At 33.8% G+C, this 22,058-nt stretch overlaps 2 protein-coding genes and 1 long non-coding RNA gene across 15 annotated transcripts in view; 2 read left to right on the top strand and 1 right to left on the bottom strand.

Annotated features, from left to right (window-relative positions):
• Window positions 1-515: 515 nt before the first annotated feature.
• Window positions 516-9,000, top strand: LOC148596636 (macrophage-expressed gene 1 protein-like). Its single transcript, XM_088564509.1, has 2 exons — window positions 516-622; window positions 4,185-9,000. Exon 2 carries the CDS (start codon window positions 4,211-4,213, stop codon window positions 6,311-6,313), a length of 2,103 nt encoding a protein of 700 aa, XP_088420635.1. The 5' UTR covers window positions 516-622; window positions 4,185-4,210; the 3' UTR covers window positions 6,314-9,000.
• A 1,611-nt stretch (window positions 9,001-10,611) lies between these two features.
• LOC148596637 (uncharacterized) lies at window positions 10,612-13,138 on the top strand. Its single transcript, XR_015919149.1, has 3 exons — window positions 10,612-12,038; window positions 12,468-12,556; window positions 13,081-13,138. It is a non-coding gene; the product is annotated as an uncharacterized LOC148596637 (long non-coding RNA).
• Window positions 13,139-14,378: 1,240 nt separating this feature from the next.
• LOC148596638 (intermembrane lipid transfer protein VPS13A-like) overlaps window positions 14,379-22,058 on the bottom strand; it is a 118,481-nt gene continuing 110,801 nt past the window's right edge. For all 13 annotated transcript variants that reach the window (XM_088563762.1, XM_088563760.1, XM_088563756.1 and 10 more), the window contains 6 exons: window positions 20,911-21,080; window positions 20,485-20,599; window positions 19,424-19,518; window positions 18,062-18,185; window positions 17,352-17,432; window positions 14,379-16,925 (listed from right to left, as the gene is read on the bottom strand). In XM_088563762.1, the coding sequence (XP_088419888.1) occupies window positions 16,881-16,925; window positions 17,352-17,432; window positions 18,062-18,185; window positions 19,424-19,518; window positions 20,485-20,599; window positions 20,911-21,080 (630 nt within the window). In that variant the 3' untranslated portion in view covers window positions 14,379-16,880. The remainder of the gene's footprint in view (window positions 16,926-17,351; window positions 17,433-18,061; window positions 18,186-19,423; window positions 19,519-20,484; window positions 20,600-20,910; window positions 21,081-22,058) is intronic.

Consider the following 22,058-nt stretch of genomic DNA (forward strand, 5'->3'; position numbering starts at 1 on the left):
TGACAAAAGTCATTGTAAATGTTCAAGCAATTCGTACGCCAACTTCAGAGCCCCGGTGAGCGATTTCAGTGTTTAAGTATCGAGTATCGATTGGCTGTCGATTATCTCCTTATTCAAGTACTACAACCCCTACATATTGGCTGCTTGATACACTTGCAGTTAAGGGTAACAAAAGTCATTGCAAACGTAGACTTCGTATATGTCAAAACGGTCCTGACCACCAACTTTTGAGGCCCGGTCTCTAGCTATCGATTTTAGATCTTTAGGCTCTTTAGAATTCCTATCCATAATAAGAAATACTGTAATAGTTAAAATCCCAAAATAGCGTTTATGAAAATGAAATGAATGCCGAAAGACTGTCAAATCTTTTAATGGATATCAAACGGAGTGTCAAACGATTATCAAACAGTGTTTCAAACTAGTATCTAACGAATGTTAAACGTAAGTCAAAATAAGTAACAAATTTCACATACATTTGGTATATTTAATTTTTTTCATTGTCATTGAAAATGTCAATCAGGGTGTTTCCTTGGGGAAATCCTCCTTCTACAAATAAACAGTTGTCCTATGCGCATGCTACAAGTAACTGTTTCCTTGTTCAAGTCTACGGAATATGAAAGGGGTAAGATATATTTTTCTTCTATTTTTAATCTTATCTTAAAAATTTATAGACAGAACATGGCACTTGAGTCATAGTATTTGTACGGACGTCGTGCAAGATATTAGCTAAAATTTTGTAGTGCGTTATGAAGACATATCAATAATAATAACAATTTCAGCTTTTTCCAAACTTTTCATAGATTACTAACATTAAGAGGAAAAAGTTTAATAGGTTTTCTTGTCAAAACTAAGATGTCTTCATATCAGTTCTTAGTTTGTTCTGTTAATTTAAACAACCCTAATCGAAAACGTTACAAGCCAGCTAGGGCAAATCTACCGTATACACACATTATGTATAATATTATAAGTATCGTACAAGTTCATTTAAAGAAACTTATTCTCCGTTAAAATCGTTATTTTACTGATTTAATTTTTACTAATAAAATGAAATTTATTCCAAAGATTTATGAAAATGGCTCGAATTAATGACTTAATGCAATTTTCGCAGCCCAATTACAGATCCGACCGTAAAGTCCTCTCCGCTCCTTTATAAATCCGGTCGTCATTTTTGTCATTTTTATAACTTCAATTAATTTCCCACAGACTTTTTATGGAGTCCGCACAGCTCCATACATGGAATTAGTCCCCACAGTCATATTATAGATCCGATCCACTCCCCTTAGTCCCTTTTTGGATCTCAGCCAGTGCCCAAGCCCCGTATATGAACTTTATGACCTTTATTTGTCATTAAGCATAATTACATACAGCTTGTGACACAATACAAATGCAAAATAAGACCAAAATCTCCGGGAAAATTTCGTTTTAGATGCTTATACAAGAATAGTTCATTTTGTTCAGTTAGATTATCAATATGATCCTGATAAATTACCTCTCAATGACTTGTCTGGGCAGATTTTGTATCATTGTAGACGTGTTTTGACATGACATTGTATTATTCAGACCAGTTGGTACAACATCTTTATCGTGTGAATGACATAAATAGATATTTTGTGAGTCCATTTGTAAAATTCTTTAAGCAAAGGATCCAAGTTCATCATTATGCAGCCTGGTAAAGTATATAAGCGATTGTACTTTGACATCGTGTTCAATAGGAAGTATGCCTGGCTTTAATCTTGACAAGCACTTATGCCTAGTATATGTTTACAAAATGATAAATGGACCTTTTCGGATGGTGTTTTATCTTTCTTAAAAGGTATCTCATTGATTTTGCTATTAACATAAGTAGATATGAATCCATAAAAATATATGTCAGCGTTAAAACACAAAATTGGCGATCCCATCGTCACTACACTCCCCAATAAATCCGATCGTCTCCGCAGCCCCATGATAGATCTGATCGTCTCCACAGCCCCATTATAGATCTGATCGTCCCTGCAGATCAATTATAGATCTAATTGTCTCTACAGCCCCATTATAGATCTGATCGTCTCCACAGTCCCATTATAGATCTGATCGTCTCCACAGCCACATTATAGAATCAGGTCGGCCCCGCAGCTCGTTGTAGGTTCGATTCAATCCCTCCAGCTCCTTTGTTATAGGTGCAATCCAGTCCCTACAGCACCTAATATTTTCGATTTAGTCCCATAATCTCCATTATAAGTCCGATCCAATCCACTAACGCCCATTATAGGTCCGATCCATGCAGTCCCTTCAGTCCCATTATCATATAGGTCCGACCCAATCTTTACAGTTCTATTATAGCTTCAATCTAATTTCCATAAGCACATTATAGGTCCGATGCAATTCCCACAGCCCCATTATAGATCCGATATAATTTCCCTAAGCACCATTATAGGTCCGATCCAATCCTTCAGCTCCGTGATTGGTATAGATCTAGTCCCCACAGCCCCAAAATAGTTTGCCTGTGACCTGTTTATTATGACAGAAATCATCATTAGTGTGTTAAAATCATTGAAACCAATCACGGAAGTATTTGTAAATTTCCTTAACGTTACGGAAATGAATATACAAATTATTTGATAATGATTCGAGTGGTAAATGAATAAATAAACTTTGAAGAAATAAAGTAAAAGAGTCGTGTGATGTAAATGATTGCAGTGATGTGACAAAACATATAATGTTACAATCCATTTATACGGCCTAGCTTCGCAAATTTGACAGTTCTAACATCGTTGGGAATTTTTCAGACCCTTCTATACTTACGTTATCTCCCTGTATCAATGTGATCCGATGGAGCATTGTAGCGAATAGAGTCGTCACATTCTTGGACATTGTCACTTCTGTTAACGACGGTTTTGTCTATAAAAAATTACAAAGACGTCAGATGATTCGTTTGTTTTCTTATCGTATATTAACAAATTAACAACAACGATAAAACAAACACAAACACGGAAAAAACTACTAATAAACTTGTCATCGCTACACCACACACACTAATGCAACACAGAGTGAGTTCTCAGAATTTCAGTTAATTGCATCAGGATGCGTTAGGCGTTAAATGTATGAACCTGGTCTCATATCTTTTTGCGTTTTGGGAGACTATGTATGGATGAACATGGTCTCATATCTTATTGCGTTTTCTGCAACTGTATGGATGAACCTGGTCTCAAATCTTACAGCGTTTTGTGCAACTGTTTAGATGAACCTGGTCTCATATCTTATTCCGTTTTGTGCAATTCTGTATGAATGAACCTGGTCTCATATCTTATAGAGTTTTGTGCAACTGTTAAGATGAACTTTGTCTCGTATCTTATTGCGTTTTGTGCAACTCTGTATGAATGAATCTGGTCTAATATCTTATAACGTTTGTTAAACTCTGTATGGATGAACCTGGTCTCAACTCTTATAGCGTTTTGTGCAACTGTTTAGATGAACCTGGTCTCATATCGTATACCGTTTGTGAAACTCGGTATGGATTAACCTGGTCTCAAATCTAGCTTATTACGTTTTGTTCAACTCTATATGGATGAACCTGGTCTCATATATTATTACCGGGGCGGATCCAGACACTTTGAAAAGGAGGGGTGCCATTCGAGGTTCCTCAGAAAAAAGGGGTTGCTAGGACATTATATACCATTTTGGTCAAATTTACACATGAAAATGAAAAAAAATTCAAATGAAAAGGACGAGTGCAAACCTCCTGCACCCCCTGGATCTACCACTATATTACGTTAAATGTAACTCTGTATGGATGAAACTGGTCTTAAAATCTATAAGATTCTCCACAATTTTTGCTCCCGAAATTCAGTCTTGCGCTTTGCTCACGTTATCTTCCTGCCCTATTCAAACCTGAAATCCAGGACCTACCTCTACAATGTTATTATTACTTCCCTATATAGTAATGGGATTTATTAACTTAGCTTTTTGAACTTAAACGTTTTCAAACTGATATAAATATTGACGTTCAACAGTCACCGAACTTGTAGATATCCTGCAGGCTAAAGTAAAGAGTACAAACTGTGCTAATAATTGAGTAAGGCCCTTTAAAACCAAATAAATTATTGTTTTGGATAAAACAGAGTTTTATTCCTTCTAGAATAGAAGCCAAAGTTTACATTCTGTTTACATATTGCATAATAAAATCTTTCATTTGTTTATTGCAGTGTCGTAAAAAACTGAATTGGTAACTATGAAAGTCGTTCTATTGATAAAAATCGTCTTTCTCACTTTGGCATTGGTGAAAGCTGAAAAGAAATACGCGATAGGTGACCCAAGAGCTTGTGGCGGACACAGTTACATGTTTGAAGTATTGCCCGGTTTTGGTTGGGACAACTTAGTGAATGAAAATAGAGGTGTTGTCGTCAATTTCAACTACTCTCGATGCAGAACAACAGAAGATGGACGCTATCTTATTCCTGACGGAATCGTTACGCTTCCAATAAAAACAAGTCATATGAATGTCTTCTCGAAAATCTTTGACCACTGGAAAGATTACGAGACTGACACATCATTTTCGATCAATCGGGAAGCATCGGGAACCATCAAAGCGGTTACGATTTCTGGAAGTTTCTCCTCCGAGTTCGAAAATGTGAAGTCGCATCAGATTGAAGACCATGCAGTGACAACAAAAGTACAAGCTAGATATGTTCGTTACAAAGCTAAGATTCTACCAGATATTCAATTAGACCCTGACTTTCGTCTCCGTGTGTTGAAAATTGCTAACCATATCCAAAACAACCGAAAATACTCATCAAAATATGAAAGCGAACTTCTGATCCGTGATTTTGGTACACATGTGCTGACAACTGTAGACGCTGGTGCCTCCATCGTAAAAGTAGACCAACTCAAATCGTCTGTCTTAGAAGATAAAGACGTCGACAAATTCAAAATTTCGATGGCAGCCGGTGTTTCGGTTTTAGGATTAGTTAACGCAAACGCCTCATACGGATTTTCTATTAGTAAGAAAACTATAGATAAATATAATCGGGCTCTAACAAATTCCGATATTAGAACGTACGGCGGTCAAGCACTTAACCCAGAAAATTTCACCCTTGGGAAGTGGACCTCCAATATTGAGAACGATTTAGTACCAATCGACAGAGATGGTTACCCACTTGATTACGTCTTAACGAGAACGTCTCTACCGGAACTGTCTGCAAATCTTGTGGAAGAAGTCGTTCAGTCAGTTAGAGGCGCAATCGAATTATACTACAAGCATAATACATATCCCGGGTGTACAAATACTGATGCTCCAAACTTCAGCTTCATCGCTAACACCGACGACGGAACGTGTCATACACCAGTAACCAATCTTACGTTTGGTGGGGTTTTTCAAATTTGTCAGTTTACCGGGAAACTCATCAATAACGAGAATCTGTGTAATAAGCTGACAACAAAACATCCAAAAACACAGGGTTTCAGTTGTCCCGAGGGATACGATGCTACCTTAATACATAAAGGTGAGACTTCCAAAGTGCAGCATGAACACAAATGCCATAAATGCTGGATTTTTTTTCACTGTTGTCATGATTACTCTTACCAAGGAAAAGCAACCTATAAGAGCTACTGGTGTCATGCGAAACCCGACTCGGAACTACCACAAAACAGTGGTTATCTGTTTGGTGGTCTGTTTTCTGACCAGACCAGTAACTTCGTAACACGATCGAAATCATGTCCTCAGTATTACAACGCGATGACAATAACCTCTAAAATCAAAGTGTGCATTAGTGATGATTACGAACTTGGTACAAAATCGGCTGTTCCATTCGGGGGGTTTTATAGTTGTATGCATGGTAATCCGCTAGTCAAATCGTCCAATAAGAAGACTTGTCCAACGGGATTTAGCAACCACCTTGCAACTATGGACAATTTCTGTGAAGTGATGTATTGCGCACAAACTGGTGCTCTTTCTGAACTGAAGTTTCCCCGTGTGCAAGTGCCACCTTATACGTCGATACCGGCGGAAAGCCTCGAGTCGACAGCAGACTATGTTATATCAAGAGACGGTACCATGTGGATGCAGTTGATTGACCCAGAAAGCAAAGGACCTAAGCCTGAAGAAGGTAAATGGACAGAGCTACAGTCTGACTCAAATGCTATGAACACCTTACGCGAGAAACTGAATGCCAATCATGTTGTGTATTTAGATAAGCCTGGCATCTCAAGAGGAGAAGTTGCAGGTATATCCATCGGTGCCACAACTTTAGCTTGTGTCATTGTTGGAGTTTGCATTGCTTTTAAGCGAAAGCGCACGAGGTTTCTAGAATATACAAGTCTGCTTTCAGAAAGCTAGTATGGTAACTTGTAGCAAAGCAACCAGAATATGCTGTTAATATAATATGATTTTCCTTTTGTTTTGAAGAATCAAATCTTTAGTTTGGCCTTAGTATATACTGTACCGGAAGGAATATTAAGATTATTGGCCTAGTTATTTTAATTGATTATTAATTACCATTACTAATTGATTATTAATTACCATTACTAATTGATTTTCCTCTCTTATGTGTCTTTAATTAATTAATTAGGTATTGATATACAGGTAGATGGTATACAGGTAGATGAAATTTTGTTATTTAAGAATTGGCCATGGTAACAATTTTGTCAAATTCTTATAAATTAATTTTATAAAAGATAGTTTTATCTTTAAAGATGAGAGAAAAATAGCTCTGAATTTAACTGAATATTTTTTTTATCCATTGAGATATAACCAAATTATTTTAACCAATCAGATTACAGTATTTACCTCAAATTAATGTATATGCTGATGATGTCATTTTAATGGCAGAAAATGGGGTAGATTTACAAATAAATGTTAGATGAACTACATATTTTGTTTATTGATAATGAGCTCAGTGTTAATATTAAAAAATATTGCAAAAAAATATGCACTTAGAAATCCATCTGTTTGGTCAGAAATTTGCCATACAGTGTTAGTACTTGGGGAAGTAGGGGTTTCTCGTGTATTAATGCTGCCCAAAACAGGGACACGGGAGTTGGTAAATACACTCCCAGTGATGCTATATCTGGGAATGAGGCTTGGAAATCCCCACATGTTAAAAAATGGGCATTCAATTTTAGACATTGGGCAAGATGTTCTAATATGGACCCAAATATAATATTTTTAAAGTTTTTGAATGGTCTATACGAAAATTTAATACAAAAATTAAAAACTGGGGCTACAATGTAACGGAAATGTTAAAACGGTATATATATATGCGCAATATTGTAATTTTGAAATAAACATAATGCACAAAAATATTGTCAAACAACTCGAGGAAGATATGTTTGTAAAATTTAAGAGATCGACTGGTGTTAAGATTTAGCTCATATGCTGACGGTTAGTAAATTAAGAACGTATAAACGTATAAATTGTATGTGTTAAGATTTAGCTCATATTAAGAACGTATGAATTGTATAGACAAGAATTTTGTACAGAGACATATCTAAAAATCATTTCTTGTATTAAACATATATATATATGTTTTTGATCGTTTTAGATATGGAGTTGTCCCCCTTAAATAGAAATTGGTAGATAAGAAAGATTAGATATTTTTTAAAGAACTTGTTTCATTTGCAGTTCTGATATTGAAGATGAGTTACATGTTAGGGACTGTCAAGATTAATCGCCACATAGGACATCACTTTTTTTACTGATAATATCCATAGGACACGTTTTTTTTTACGAATAAATACTTTGAACTAATTTTTTTTATGAACTTAAAAAAAAAACAAATTATTATAACAAAAATAGTCTACAACATATAAATGCAGTAAATAATACAACTATTTAACATAATTCATTGTAGCTGGAACAACTATATCAGTGGCGGATCCAGAGTTTTAGGTAAAGGGGGGTCAAAAAAGACAGGACCACCGGTGAGGATCACGAATGCTCCGCATTTGCTAGGGGGTTTGGGGGCCCCCAAGAAAATTTTGAAATATTAAACCTCAAATCCTGCATTCTGAGGGTATCTTGAACAATTTTTCAACAATTTTTTTTTAAATTGCAATTTTCCAAGGGGGGCCTGTGCCCGGGCCCCTCGCCCCACCTTTGGATCCGCCACTGTATATGTATTAAAATAGAAATAGCTTTACGTCAATATCTCATTTGTAAGATCTTTAATACACTGTATGTGTTGATATAATATTTTCAAATAAAAACTTTATAAGAAAACCATGATAGGACACCAACTTTTTCCCTACCAAGTTGACACAGGACATAATTTTTTTTCAAGTCAGATAGCCATAGGGTTGCAACTTTTATTTAGGCTCTTATTATTATTTTTTTTTTTTTGCACCGGTCCTATGTGGATGACCGGTCCCTTATTATACAGTGCCCTGTACATGCAGATTTTAGGCAACCTACGCTGAATGGCGCAACACATTTAAATGAATATTTTAATCTTATCAGAAAATGAAAAGTTTATATTTTTATTTAATATTGAAAATATGAGTAATATTGCTGCCAAAACCTGCAGCAACATTTTATCAAGAAGAAATAGTCTTTTATATCACTGTTTAACATAATTCATTGTAGTTGGAATAACTATATCAATGGCGGATCCAGTTTTAGGTAAGGTGTGGGGGGGGGGGGGTCAAAAAGGTATTTGACAGGATCATCGCTGGTGATGACGAAGTGTTCCGCATTAGCTAGGGGAGTTGGGGCCTCCAAGAAAATTTTGAAATATTAAACCTCAAATCCTGCATTCTGAGGGTATCTTGAACAAGATATCTTGATATCTTATAGCACTAATTAAAAAAAACACGTGTTAATAGTTTTACATGTTATTTTTTAAGAAATAAACCCAATATTTTTATAATTGTAATGTATATAGTTTGTAGACTTTTACACCTGTGTCTTTAAACAATTCCTCTTAAGTCTTTTTAGTCTGGTGAATACGATGCTTATGTTTTATTTGTTCTTCGTAGATTTATTTTTTTTTGTATGTGAGAGTAGTATAATAAAGTATTGAATCTGAATCTGAATCTGTCTTCAAGGAATGCCAACATACAAAATACAATTAGATAGTAATAATTTTCTTGATTACAGATTAGATCTCAAAGATATACGATAAAATCTTACGTTGGAAATTTAAATGCTATATGAGTTTTTTTCTTTAATAAACAAATATAAATAACTGCTTTAGTGTCCAAAATCTTTGATCTCATTTAGCCAACTTTCATTTTTTACCTCTATCACCTAAAATTTAAAAAAAAAGTTGGCTAAATGGGACTGAAGCGAATGAACCGTATTTTTTTTAACTAAGTTTGAAAACAATTTACAGCCCTTACCTCTTCATAGCATAACATGCATCGAGAACTGAAGCGTTGAATTATTGTTTCAAAATATTACTACAAATAGTTCCTTATTCTGTTTTGTTTTTTTTTCCTTACCACAAAATAGAGACATTTAAAATAGACATCTATATAACTTAGGACACAACTATCAAACAATGGTAAAGTAAGAGTACAAATGTAAATCAATGGTCACAGTTATCAGAACATTGGTAGCTAGGGACACAGTTATCACAAAATTGGTAACTAAGGCCATGAGTATCAGGACATTGGTAACTAAGGACAATTATCAGAATATTAGTAATTAAGGACACATTTATCATAACACTGGTAACTATGGACGCAGTTATTAGAACATTGGTAACTAAGGGTAATTATCAAAACATTGGTAACTAAGGACACAGTTGTCATAACATTGGTTACTAAGGACACAGTTATCAGAACATTGGCAGTTTTCAATAGGAACAGGCTGAAGGCAATTTGCATGATTCAAACACCTGTCTGGCCGGTTCAAGTGGAAAAATTACATATCATTTAATTAAGAATTAATAGATTTGTCCTGTTCAAATTTTTACTTGACCTTTTAGGAGAAAAAATAGTGAAATCACTGCATTGGTAACGAAGGACACAGTTATTAGAACATTGGTAACTATGGACAGTTATCCGAACGTTGGTAACTAAGGACACAATGATCAGAACACAGGTTACAAAGGACACAAATATCAGAACATTGGTAACTAAGGATGCAAATATATGACAAAAAAGAAGTGATGTGAATATCTGAGCCAGCACTCCACAGTTAGTTTAGTTTCGCACTTTTGGCTAGGGATGAAAAATGACATTAATGAAAACTGGTGGTTGCTATAGTGATTAAAAATGAAGAATCTATTGTTGATTAATTTTTTTCTGAAAAAAAGGAGACTTTAAAAAGTATTTTGCAATGTTTCATATATTTTCAATGTTGAAGGGGTGTTTTTTCAATGACAATTTGACTTCATTGCGAAAGTGGAAGTAAGTCCATTTTTTGCAATGCCCATATGAGGAATGGGTTTCCCAAGGAAAAAGTTTAGACAGTTTCATGGCATGAAATAAAAATTTAAGACATTTTGCGGGAAATTTGATATTTTTAAACCCGATTTTATCAACTTTTTCGCAAATTTCCGCTTATTTTTGCATGGTTTCTATGGTAACCCTATTTGCTGTGCGTAATTTTTTATCAGAAATTTTTACTGCATTCTGAAGGCCTTGGCTTGAGCTATTTCTATGATATAATTTTACAGATGCTTGACAATTTTTAAAGTGATAAATGTTACAAAGCATCAGATTACAAGACCACAATTAGGCAGTTCTACAATGCTGTGGAGTGCTGGCTGATAGTGATAAGGAAACATAGCATTTTCATGCATAAACAAAAAAAAAAAAAAAAAACAAAACAAAACAAAACAAACAAAACAAAACAAACCAAAACAAAACAAAACAAACAAAAACAAACACCAAAAAGCATCGTCAGATCGTAAGTTAAGACATGTCGCTTACTCATTATCAGCTTATTTTTGTCAAACGAAAACTCAGGTTAAATGTGAGTGCACTAAAATAACGATTATATTTTTACATACATTTATTTATAAAAAGTGGTTGACATGAAACACCAAGCACAGGGAAATATAAAATACAAAAATAGCTTTCATGATATCAATATTGACACACACACCGATGAATGGTCTTCTTTTGTAACGACCCTTTCATCATTAAAGTCAGCAGACTAAACAGTTTGGCGACTTAATCGTATTTCGTGGAGTACTAACTTCGATGGATAATCAACTCTTAGGTTATGAAACCAGCTCTGTGTTGTGGTGGACAGCCACTCGTGCCAAGAACGCATTAAGATTTTTACTCCTGCGCTTGCGTGGAACAAGTTCTGCACACAGTCTCATTAAGTAAATCTAGGCGTTCTTCGGCACTCGTGACCATATTTTGGTTATCCCCCCTATCTATCTATCTTCAAATTTATCATTATACGGACTATTACGTGCCGTTTGCATGCGTGGCTACCGAATAAATTTAAAATGAACTTTTAATATAAGTAATGGAAAATATATACAGTGAAAATATTTTTTCAATCAAAAGTGATTTTGTTAGTTTTTGATTTTGTTTTTTGTTTTTTTTTATAACTATTTTCATTTCTTGTTGTTCAGAAAATTTGCGACAGAGCAGACGTGGTGATCTGCTCTTTAAAACTGTCTACTGTATTACAAGAAACTGCAGATGTTGGTAGCATGTTCCACTGAATGATGGTTTGGATAGTGTGATAGTATGTAAAATTACTGATATTTTATATTTTATTTGTATCTTAAATTTGAATTTTGTTTGTATTTGATATTTATTTTCATAGATAATAAAAACCTATTTCAATTTATATGTGTTAATTTCAGATGGAAATTAACGTTTTGACCTAGTAGACCTAAACGACATAATGGTATTTTTTCTTTTCTATCAGTTTGAGATTTCGTATTTTCTCGGTTGGATTAGGTTTTTTCCGTTCTATGCTTGGTTGAACAGCACACTTTATTCTGGCGGGTAAATAGTATTGTTCGTGAGGCACTCACCAATCAGTTTCCGACTTGACAACACCTATAAGAATTTGACAGAGGTCTTGGTTGGAAATAATATATCTTGAAAACTTTTCTAATCAGTAACTGTATTCAGCATGATGACTTAGTAAGGTTCGTTATATTTGCATGCTCAATTTATTGCCTAATTTTGTTAAAAATCCTTTAAATTAATGTTTTTATCCGGTATGAAAGTTTCATGAATGCCGGTTTGCGCGTGAGAATTAATGTCTAAATATTATAACCGTATAAATAAAATAAAACATGATTTAGGTATAACTGAATAGTAACGTTTATTTTTCAATAATTTAAATGATCATTTCTTAGCCAAACTTTAAGCAGTAACGGTTGAACGCATACGTGTACTAGGCGAGACATTTGCACGAGAGAATCTTGTAATTTTGTTTTAAGGGTAAATAGACTAATAAATACGGGATTTAAATATCTTGAATTTATATTTCAAAGTGTATTTTTGTTACTACATGTTGATTCTCCTCAAATATGTATTAGCAGAGGTTTATAATAATTATTTTTGTTATACAGGATGAACACTTATGCTTGTGAAAGATATAGATGCATTTGATGATGTCTAGATGTACTTAATTATCCGTGCCACTTGCACGATATGTGAGGTAGATATTTTTGTATATATCTTATTGTTATTTTTTATGATTTGTACGATTTTGAAAGACACGAAAATTAAAGATATTTGGTAATTTGCTGATCGCAAATGAGCCGTACAATACATAATACACATAGTTATCTTTATTTTTTTTAAAAATAATTTCCAGATGTGTTTGTTAATTTACGGTTGTCTGAATATAACCTAATAGTGTTGCTCAGGCGGAAAGCACCAACAATCAATGTTAATTTACCGAACATACCCGTCATATGTTTTAATAATATTTCTTGGCACATCGGATTAATATGAACATATTGATTGATTGACTTATTTATGCATAATCAGGTGATTTTGAGATGAAACGAATTTTTCATTTCCCGTAATTTTTACGTAATATTCGAACGTCTTGTGAAGGGATTTTTTGCATAGAGTATTATTTTTCTTTCATTATATTTGCTTTATGTTTGTTACAATATTTAAAGCGTAAAATGTAAAATTGTAATTTGTGCTATAATATTTGTATTTTTATTACAGGGCATTTTTCCTGTTTCATACAGATTGTTTTGTTCAAAATAAAGTATTGAACCTGAAACGACTTAATATCGAAGCCCCAAGATTTTAAGCGCTTCCACAATAGTATGAAAATTTTTAAGTGTATTTCTTTGTATGAATATGTGTATAATGGTAGGGATGTTTATTTCTGGTTCTATTGTCAGATTGTACAAGCAGATTTGTAGGATATATTGCCAGTTGAAGGTGAATGATCTTATAAAATACTACTAACCTCGTCTGAACACACTTTAGCTGTAATGTTGGCCATTGTAGATGTTCAGCGGCATGTCTGAGACAGAACTGGTGTTATGATATCTGTTACAAGTCAGGCGCGTAGCTGCCGTTAGGCAAGAAAGCTTTTGTCTGCACTTAATTTTGCCAATTTTTTTTAAGATAAAATACATCCAGGAGAGGCATAAATGATGCTCTAAAACGCTATCTCCGAGGAGCTTCGGGGGGGGGGGGGGTCGCCCCCCTGGACCTGCTGGGGGCCTTAAGCGGCCCCCAGACCCACTGCCGTAATTTTGCCTACACTTCAATTTGGCCTCAGCTACGCGCCTGCAAGTGAACCGAGCTGCTCTGCGTTGGACCATCTCTATTTTGTTGATTTGTTTTGTTTTGTTTTTTTTTTTTAAATATGTGGGTCCCAAACGCAGGCGCTGTATTCAAGCTTGGGTCGTACTAGCGACATGTATGCTCTTTTACTGTTTTCGATGGTACTTTGAGATTGCGTCTTAAGAAATTTAGTTGTGTGCTTGCATTTCTAGTTCCCTGTTTCTACTACTAACGTTTCTAAATTGCAGTTTTTTTTAAAATTAAAAATGGTATTGATCACTGATTTTTTCTCGGGAATATAGTTTTTTTCAAATTATTTTCTATTTTTTGAACCAGAGACATAGAGATTCATTGTATATTATGTGCGTCTGTTTGAACCTTATTTTCGCAAAAAGAGATATGATCCATAGTTGTATCCCCATGCAAAAACTTAAGTCATATTTATATCTTGCCTATTTCGTACTCTATGTTCAACTTCAAATCCAGTCCAATAGAATTGTATTGACAGATCACTTCTATTATAGTAGTTTTGATGGTATTCTTTTTTTTTTATTTTAATCAAAGTCTGAACGGAAATTTAATTTTTTTGTCCAGTTCATATTCTGGTGACTCCTTTAATCATTAAAGGGAAGACAATCTCTGATTCCCGAAGTTAACTTTATTACTAGCTGTAATTGGGAAGTGTATAATATAAAGTCCCTGACAATTTTACACAGATACAGAAGAAATCCTCTAAGCATTTATTGCACGATCCATACACATTGAATAAACAAGCAAATTAAACATGTATAAGGTGATAAACTAGTACAATAAGGCATAAAAATGACATAATGTGTATTGAAATATAGTCATGAATAAGTACTACTCCAGATATATATCAGGCAAATGTGTATTAATCGTGACCAGTTTCTGTCTTCTGCCTGATTTCTATAACAAACAGTACTTAAATATTCAGTGATATAGTTAACATAGTGTACATAGTTGTTAAACAGAATATTAAAGTTAATGTCCCCAGTATGTAATGCAAGATTTGGGTCATACTCGCCAAACTTACCAGAAGGTAATGCAAGATTTGGGTCATACTCGCCAAACTTACCAGAAAGTAATGTAAGATTTGGGTCATACTCGCCAAACTTACCAGAAGGTAATGTAAGATTTGGGTCATACTTGCAAAACTTACCTTAATGTAATGTAAGATTTGGGTAAGACTTGCAAAACTAATTAAAATCTAATGTAAGATTTGGGTCATACTTGCAAAACTGATCAAAATATAATGTAAGATTTTGGTCATACTTGCAAAACTTACCAGAATGTAATGTAAGATTTGGGTCATACTTGCCAAACTTACCCGAATATAATGTAAATGTTTAAAAACACCAGATTTTTTGCCCATGTTGTAGTATCTCTTCATTTGTACTGACATTTAAATACAGATTAACAACACAAATCAAAATAAAAGCCAAAATAAATCATAACAAAAAGAGCTACTTAAAAAAATAAATACATAACAAGCAATGAGACAAAACAAAACAAAAAAGTAACATTTTTGTTTAGAACAAAATGAAAAACAAGTTCACTCACTCAAGTCCAACAAAATACTGAAAAAAAAATTCAATGCTTAAAAAAAGAAAAAAAGAACATACTGAAACTCCAACCAAGGTAGGACATGCTCTACCATCTGATATAAACTCCAACCAAGGTAGGACATGCTCTACCATCTGATATAAACTTCGACCAAGGTAGGACATGCTCTACCATCTGATATAAACTTCGACCAAGGTAGGACATGGTCTACCATCTGATATAAACTTCGACCAAGGTAGGACATGGTCTACCATCTGATATAAACTTCGACCAAGGTAGAACATGGTCTACCATCCCATTAACCAAAGGCTCTAAAGATCTGGAATTGTTCACCTGGCTTGATAAGCTATTTTTTGTAAAAGTAACCATGTTTTTTTATGGATAAAAAATCCCAACAGCCATTTTGTCATGTTACCTTAAGGAACAATCATATTAATTTCATTGAATTCTGTCCAGTAGTTCCAGAGAAATTTTTTTTGAGTAACAACATCAAAAATAGCCAAAAAAAATCATCCTAAAAAGGGCAATAACTGTGAATGGCTTAACAGATTTTCACAAAAATCTCATCATGCTGAATTCAATTTTATCCTACTAGAATTTGGCTACATCTAACAAGCAAAAACCTGCTATCAGACCATATGTTCTATTATTAGTAACAGAGGTCACATTTTTTCACGGATCAAAAATCAAAGCACAAACTTTGTGCAGGATACCCTAAGAATCATACAGCATTTCCTTTGCATTTTGTTAAGTAGTTCCAGAAATTATTAAAAAAAAAAAAAAAAATCATCCTTCATGCAGATGGATGCCAAGTGATGGCAAAAGGTCACATGGTCCATGGCCAGGTGAGCTAAAATCTGACTTTAGCCAGAGCTTGATATACTTCTAAAAGAGGGGTTATACAGGAATGTAGGGGTTAACAACAGCTAAAAGACTAGATTATACTATACTATATAAGCAATCATTGGATTTTTAAGAGCGTTATCTTTTGTAATAATTTCTGTACTGGCTTCTTATTTTTCCCCTTTCAGCATTTTACATTAATCTCATGTAAGCATCAAAGTAACTTGGACTGATTTCATTCTGTTTTAAATGAAAGCTTGATAGGCTTCTGTTAAACTGAATAAGATACAAACATATCACTGATTTCAAGGTTTATGTCCCTTGCCTGAGGTCTAACTCCTTAAGCCTTGTTCAACAAGAGTTCCAGTCATATCTATTAATTTTGAATTAAATTAAGCTTTACTCAGCAAAAAAAAAAATCAAATGGTTGCTTACTATTACAACCCAGGATATGCACACTAATATTACTCATACATATTTTAATCTGACCTAATAAAATCATAATAAAAAACAAAAAAATGTTTTCAGTATAAAAAAAAAAAAAAAAATTGTACTGAATTGGTTGAAATTGTAAAAATGTAAAACAGCATATCAAAAAGGAGAGACTTTTTTCTAAAAAAGTCACAAAGAATGAAATAATGTCTCCCTCTAAACACAAATCTGATACCAGATGCTATGAGACAAAACTTAATCCAGTAAAACCCTCATAACAGAAAGCAGTGTCTATACATTGAGCATTGTGTAAGCATAGTCTGTTGTAAACAAAAAAGGGTGCGGCAAGATTCTGATGAGGTCCATTGTTACTTTAAGCGATTCATTGATTCCACTATCTGCTTAAGGATATACTGAAAAAAAAAAGTTTTCAAGTTTAAGAACCAGGCAATGGGTGGCACATTATTTTTCTCAATTTAGACTTTTTTTACTTGAACATATTCAGTAAAACAACTGAAATGCTATTGAAATTCATTCTAAAGAATCTGTAACAGAGATATTTCTTTTTCTATTGCTATATAGGGTAAAAGTGTGGGAAAATTTTTCCACCATTTTTTCATGTATTTCAACTAAATTTGACTTATCAATATTGATTATGAATTATGCAACAAAATCTCTGCATTTAATTTTTGTTTACTTTTTTCCTGAATTAATTAGTTAGTCTTAAACATACATTTTTCATGATGGTCCTAAACATATGAAAAACATGTGTTACAATTTTCCTATGTGTCCCACCATTAAAATGACACATGAATACAAACTTTAACAACAGAACTTACATCAGCAACATTGGGGTCAAATATGTGGACATCTTTCTTGGCTGAACTGCTTCCAAATGGAAACTTCTTCTTCTCTTTCTCCTGAAACATAACATCAAAAATGAATAAACAACTCATTATCATGCTTGTCTGTATCATGGCCTGTCATTAGAAATGTAGTGCCCTTCAGTGGTACATGTGCACACACCTGTTAACCTTTTGAATGATCAATGAGAGAGATCTCCCTCTTTTCAGCTTTTCTAACAGGGAGATCTCCCTTTTGTGCAGCTTTTCTAAGTCGGAGATTTAGTGTGACAACCTTTTTCACAGGAAAAAAGGATAATTTTGCTTGAAATCTAAGATAAGACAAAGACATCAAATCTATGATAATCTCATAATCTACTAATACTTTCTAATCAAAATTTGAGTAATTAGTAACAAAAGGATTAATTATTGGTTGATTGTTTCTCAGTGATTATTATGTTACATAAACATTGTATTGATATCAATTTAATAAGTCATTTAGAACATAATTTGTGCAATATTTCAGCGAAGAGGGAAATTTTGGGAGGAGAAATTTACGAAAGAGGGAGATTTGTGTCTCCAATGTGGGAGACTTTCTCAAAGAGGGAGATTGACCCATAAAAATGGGACTATCTCTCCCTAAAGAGAGAGGGTTAACAGATAAGATATACACAAAAATTGCTTTTAGTTCATAGCTGACAACTAACCCTCAGTGTAACTTCTATCCCTTTCTGTGACCGTTTTGGAGTATCTTTAATTTCTCCCCACGTGTACGACCATTCAGCGTCCCAGTGACCAAATATTTCTCCACGGTTTGCATAAATCATTCTCCTGTAGACATAAATCTTATGTTCAAATACAGTACAGAAATTTTAAGATAATGGACTAATCAGTGAATAGTTCATAACATTGACAGTCATATGGCAATATATAGACTGATTGGTTGTCCTAAAGTATAAAACTGCAGTCTATTTAATTGAGATGACTATCCAATCTATATTTGACCCAAACTTATTGTTATTTTATACTTTTCAAATGTAATATTTTCTCATCATTGGGATGTTTATATTCAGCATTTTACATCAATCTCATGTAAGCATCAAAGTAACTTGGATTGATTTCATTCTATTTCAAATGAAAGCTTGATAGGCATTGGTGAAATTGAAAAAGATACAAACATAGCACTGATTTCAAGAGTTGTTTCCCTCACGCTAGGTCTACCTCCTTAATACAATAGACATGTTCACATCTTAGACAAAATTAGATTTACCAAAACAGTTAATGAAAAAACTTGATTTTATCCTTTTGTATTATTGCAAAACCTGAATATTACATTGGACATGTAGGGTACGTTATTGCATTTATAATGGTGAGTATTTTCCTTTGCAAAGTATTATAATGCACTGGTAAGATTGTGCAAAATAATATGTACTTGGGACAAAACATTAATTAATAATTTTTCTGGCGCAGTTGGATAGTTTCGCTTTTTACCCTTTGACCTTAAAGACGCTCTTCCATGGAAATGCAAGTCACCTGATCACAATTCTGTTTCTCGATTGGCCAAAAACTTATCACTTAGTGGCGTTTCAAAAAACTGTATTGAAAATTAAATTAAAAGTTATTGCCTGGATGAAATATAGAATTATAAGTAAACTAGAACAAATTTTACTGTGTCGGCTATCTTTTTTTTTAAAGATATTACTTGATATTAATAATAGTGTCAATGACTATGATTACACATGTCTAATGTAACTGACTTTTCAGAGACTATGATTACACATGTCTAATGTAACTGACTTTTCAGTGACTATGATTACACATGTCTAATGTAACTGACTTTTCAGAGACTATGATTACACATGTCTAATGTAACTGACTTTTCAGAGACTATGATTACATGTTCAATGTAACTAATAAAGTCAGTCACTACGTTTACATGTTTAATGTAACTGATATAGTCAGTGACTATGATTACATGTCTAATTATACTAACTTGTCAATGACTATGATTACATGCCTAATTATACTAACTTTTCAGTGACTATGATAATATGTCTAATTATACTAACTTGTCAGTGACTATGATTACATGCCTACTGTCTTTACTGATTACAGCATGGGCGGCGTAGTGATCTGTTGCGGCAAATTTTCCTTTCTCTGTCTCCTGAAATACATAATAAATTCAAATACCCTCTTGTGGTCTTCAATGACATACATAATAAATAATGTATATCAATAAATTTGAACATTATCACAGGATCATTTCAACAATTAAAAGTTTTTTTTTATCTCTTATAGTTTTCAAGAAAAAAGGCTGAAAACTGCAAAAAACATCATTTTTCATCTTTTAAAGGAACTAAGTAACAAGGAGTCATCAGACAACTTCCATCCAAAAGCCTTTGTAGGCCTTAACATGAGGAGCATCGCGATACTTGGTAAAAAACATCATAATTGAGTCGTCATTTTTTAACCTTTCAAGGGCAATAACTCTAACAAAGAGTTGCCTGACAACTTTGACCCAATGGAGACTTCTGTAGCTCTCTTCAAGCTGAAGAAGGATTCTAATAGAAAAAGGTGACTAGACCCCTGTGGTCTAAAAATAGCAATGAAAAATTTTGTAGTGCTCTTCAAGCTGAAGTAGGATTCAAATATCTTTAATATGTAGAAAAAGGTGATTTTTGATGGCTATGTATTTTGACAGAACAAAAATCTTAACATAAATTGTGTGCATAATACCCTTAGGAACACCTGTCCAAAGTTTTAAGTAATTCAATACAGTAGTTTCAGAGCAGTTCACAGAAGATGACAAAAACAATGATGGATACCAAGTGATGAAAATAGCTGACATGGACCTTTGGGCAAGGTGAGCTCACAACATATAATAAATGCCTTTTAGTGGAGAAAGCAAAATACTGAACTTTGCATGGGCGTTCTGAAAGACGAGAATTCCTGTCAGACTGAAATCAGGCTTCCAGTACTTCCACGCCATGATTTGATTAAGCATTAAATACCGTTCATCCTCTACCATAATTTTATCTGTCAGTTCTACCATGATTTTTCGGTCAGATCTACCATGAGTATACCTCTCAGATATAACATTATTTTACCTGTCAGTTCTACCATGAGTTACCTGTAATATCATGTATCCATCAGCCTCTCTCCTGTTATAAGGTCGTATAATTCTATCTGCACTAAATATCCTGGGATTTCTGAGTCTTCTCACCTCCACAGACATATCAGCAATTCTATAATTGTAGACCAATGTAAACTTTACATGGGGTACTATTGAATAATACACAAGATTGTATTGACTTACAAACAAAATTGTAGATCAATGTAAACTTTACATGGGATACTATTGAATAATATACAAAATATTGGTAAAAACTCAAGATAAACAAATGTATAAAGTATAATGATTGGTTTCTTTACATGTGAAAAGATAAAAACACATGACATAAGAAAACGATTTCCAACCAAATGAAGGTATAATATAAATCTCTGTAAACCCTACACCACTTAACAAACATACTGTTATAACCCAGCATCTCCATACCTTTTGATGCCTTCAAATGAGCTGCTGGCGAAGTCTATCACACCACTGGTAGGACGTGTAACTACACCAACTAAACCTTTACCAAGACCTTTAAAGAAACCACCAACTCCCTCGGACTGGGCACCTTCTATTGGCTTCCTCACGATACCAGTCACACCATCAAATACTCCCTTCGTACAAATTAATAAAATATATAACTATATATACATGTATATTAACCAGGGTTCATACATATGTAATATCAGGTATGTGTTATAGGTCTGGGGATGTAATATCAGGTATGTGTTTTAGGTCTGGGGATGTAATATCAGGTATGTGTTATAGGTCCGGGGATGTGATATCAGGTATGGGTTATATGTCTGGGGATGTGATATCAGGTATGTCATAGAGGGTCTAAACATCCTCTAATAATGCATAAACAAACAAGAGGCTCCAAGGAGCCTGAATCGCTCACCTGGTTAAAGTTTGTCTTTCAAGGGAAATGAATTTAACAAGGAGTTGTCCAGCAATTTTGACTCAAGACGAATTTGGTAGGACTGTCATAAGGATCATTTTAGTAATAGAGTTTCTTTCTTTTATAGTTTTAAAGATATTGGCTGAAAACTGTAAAAAAAAACCCAAAAAAACTGTCATTTTTCATCTTTCAAGGGCAATAAAAAAAAGGAGTCACCTGACAACTTTGATCCCTGATGACATTTGAAGGCCTTATAATAAGGGTCATTTCAGCTATAGAAATAATTTTGCTAAACCTAACAGTTTTGGAGATACATGCAAAAAAAAACTATTGTCTATTTTTAGTAATGGCGGCCATGTTTTTCAATGGATCAAACATCCCCACATCAGATCTATGCACGATACCCCAAGGAACATTCATACCAAATTTGGTTCTAATTGGTCAAGTGGTGTCAGAGGAGAAGAGTTTTGAAAAATTGTTAATGACAACGACTGATGATGACGACAGATGCCAAGTGAGCTAAAAAGGAGTATTTTATTCTAAATATATGATCAAAATGAATACGATAAGGACAGTGTTACATTAGTTAATTTCTCCAGGCAATGAATAAATTTAGATTTGTATTTTTGTGTTCATTTCATTGGATTAATTTATGAAAGGGAAAATATTTAACAGCATCTTTTAACAGAACAGC

The sequence above is a fragment of the Perna viridis genome, chromosome 15 (assembly GCF_037379345.1).
Source record: "Perna viridis isolate PV_CMFRI_1.1 ecotype Kerala chromosome 15, ASM3737934v1, whole genome shotgun sequence".
NCBI lineage: Eukaryota > Metazoa > Mollusca > Bivalvia > Mytilida > Mytilidae > Perna > Perna viridis.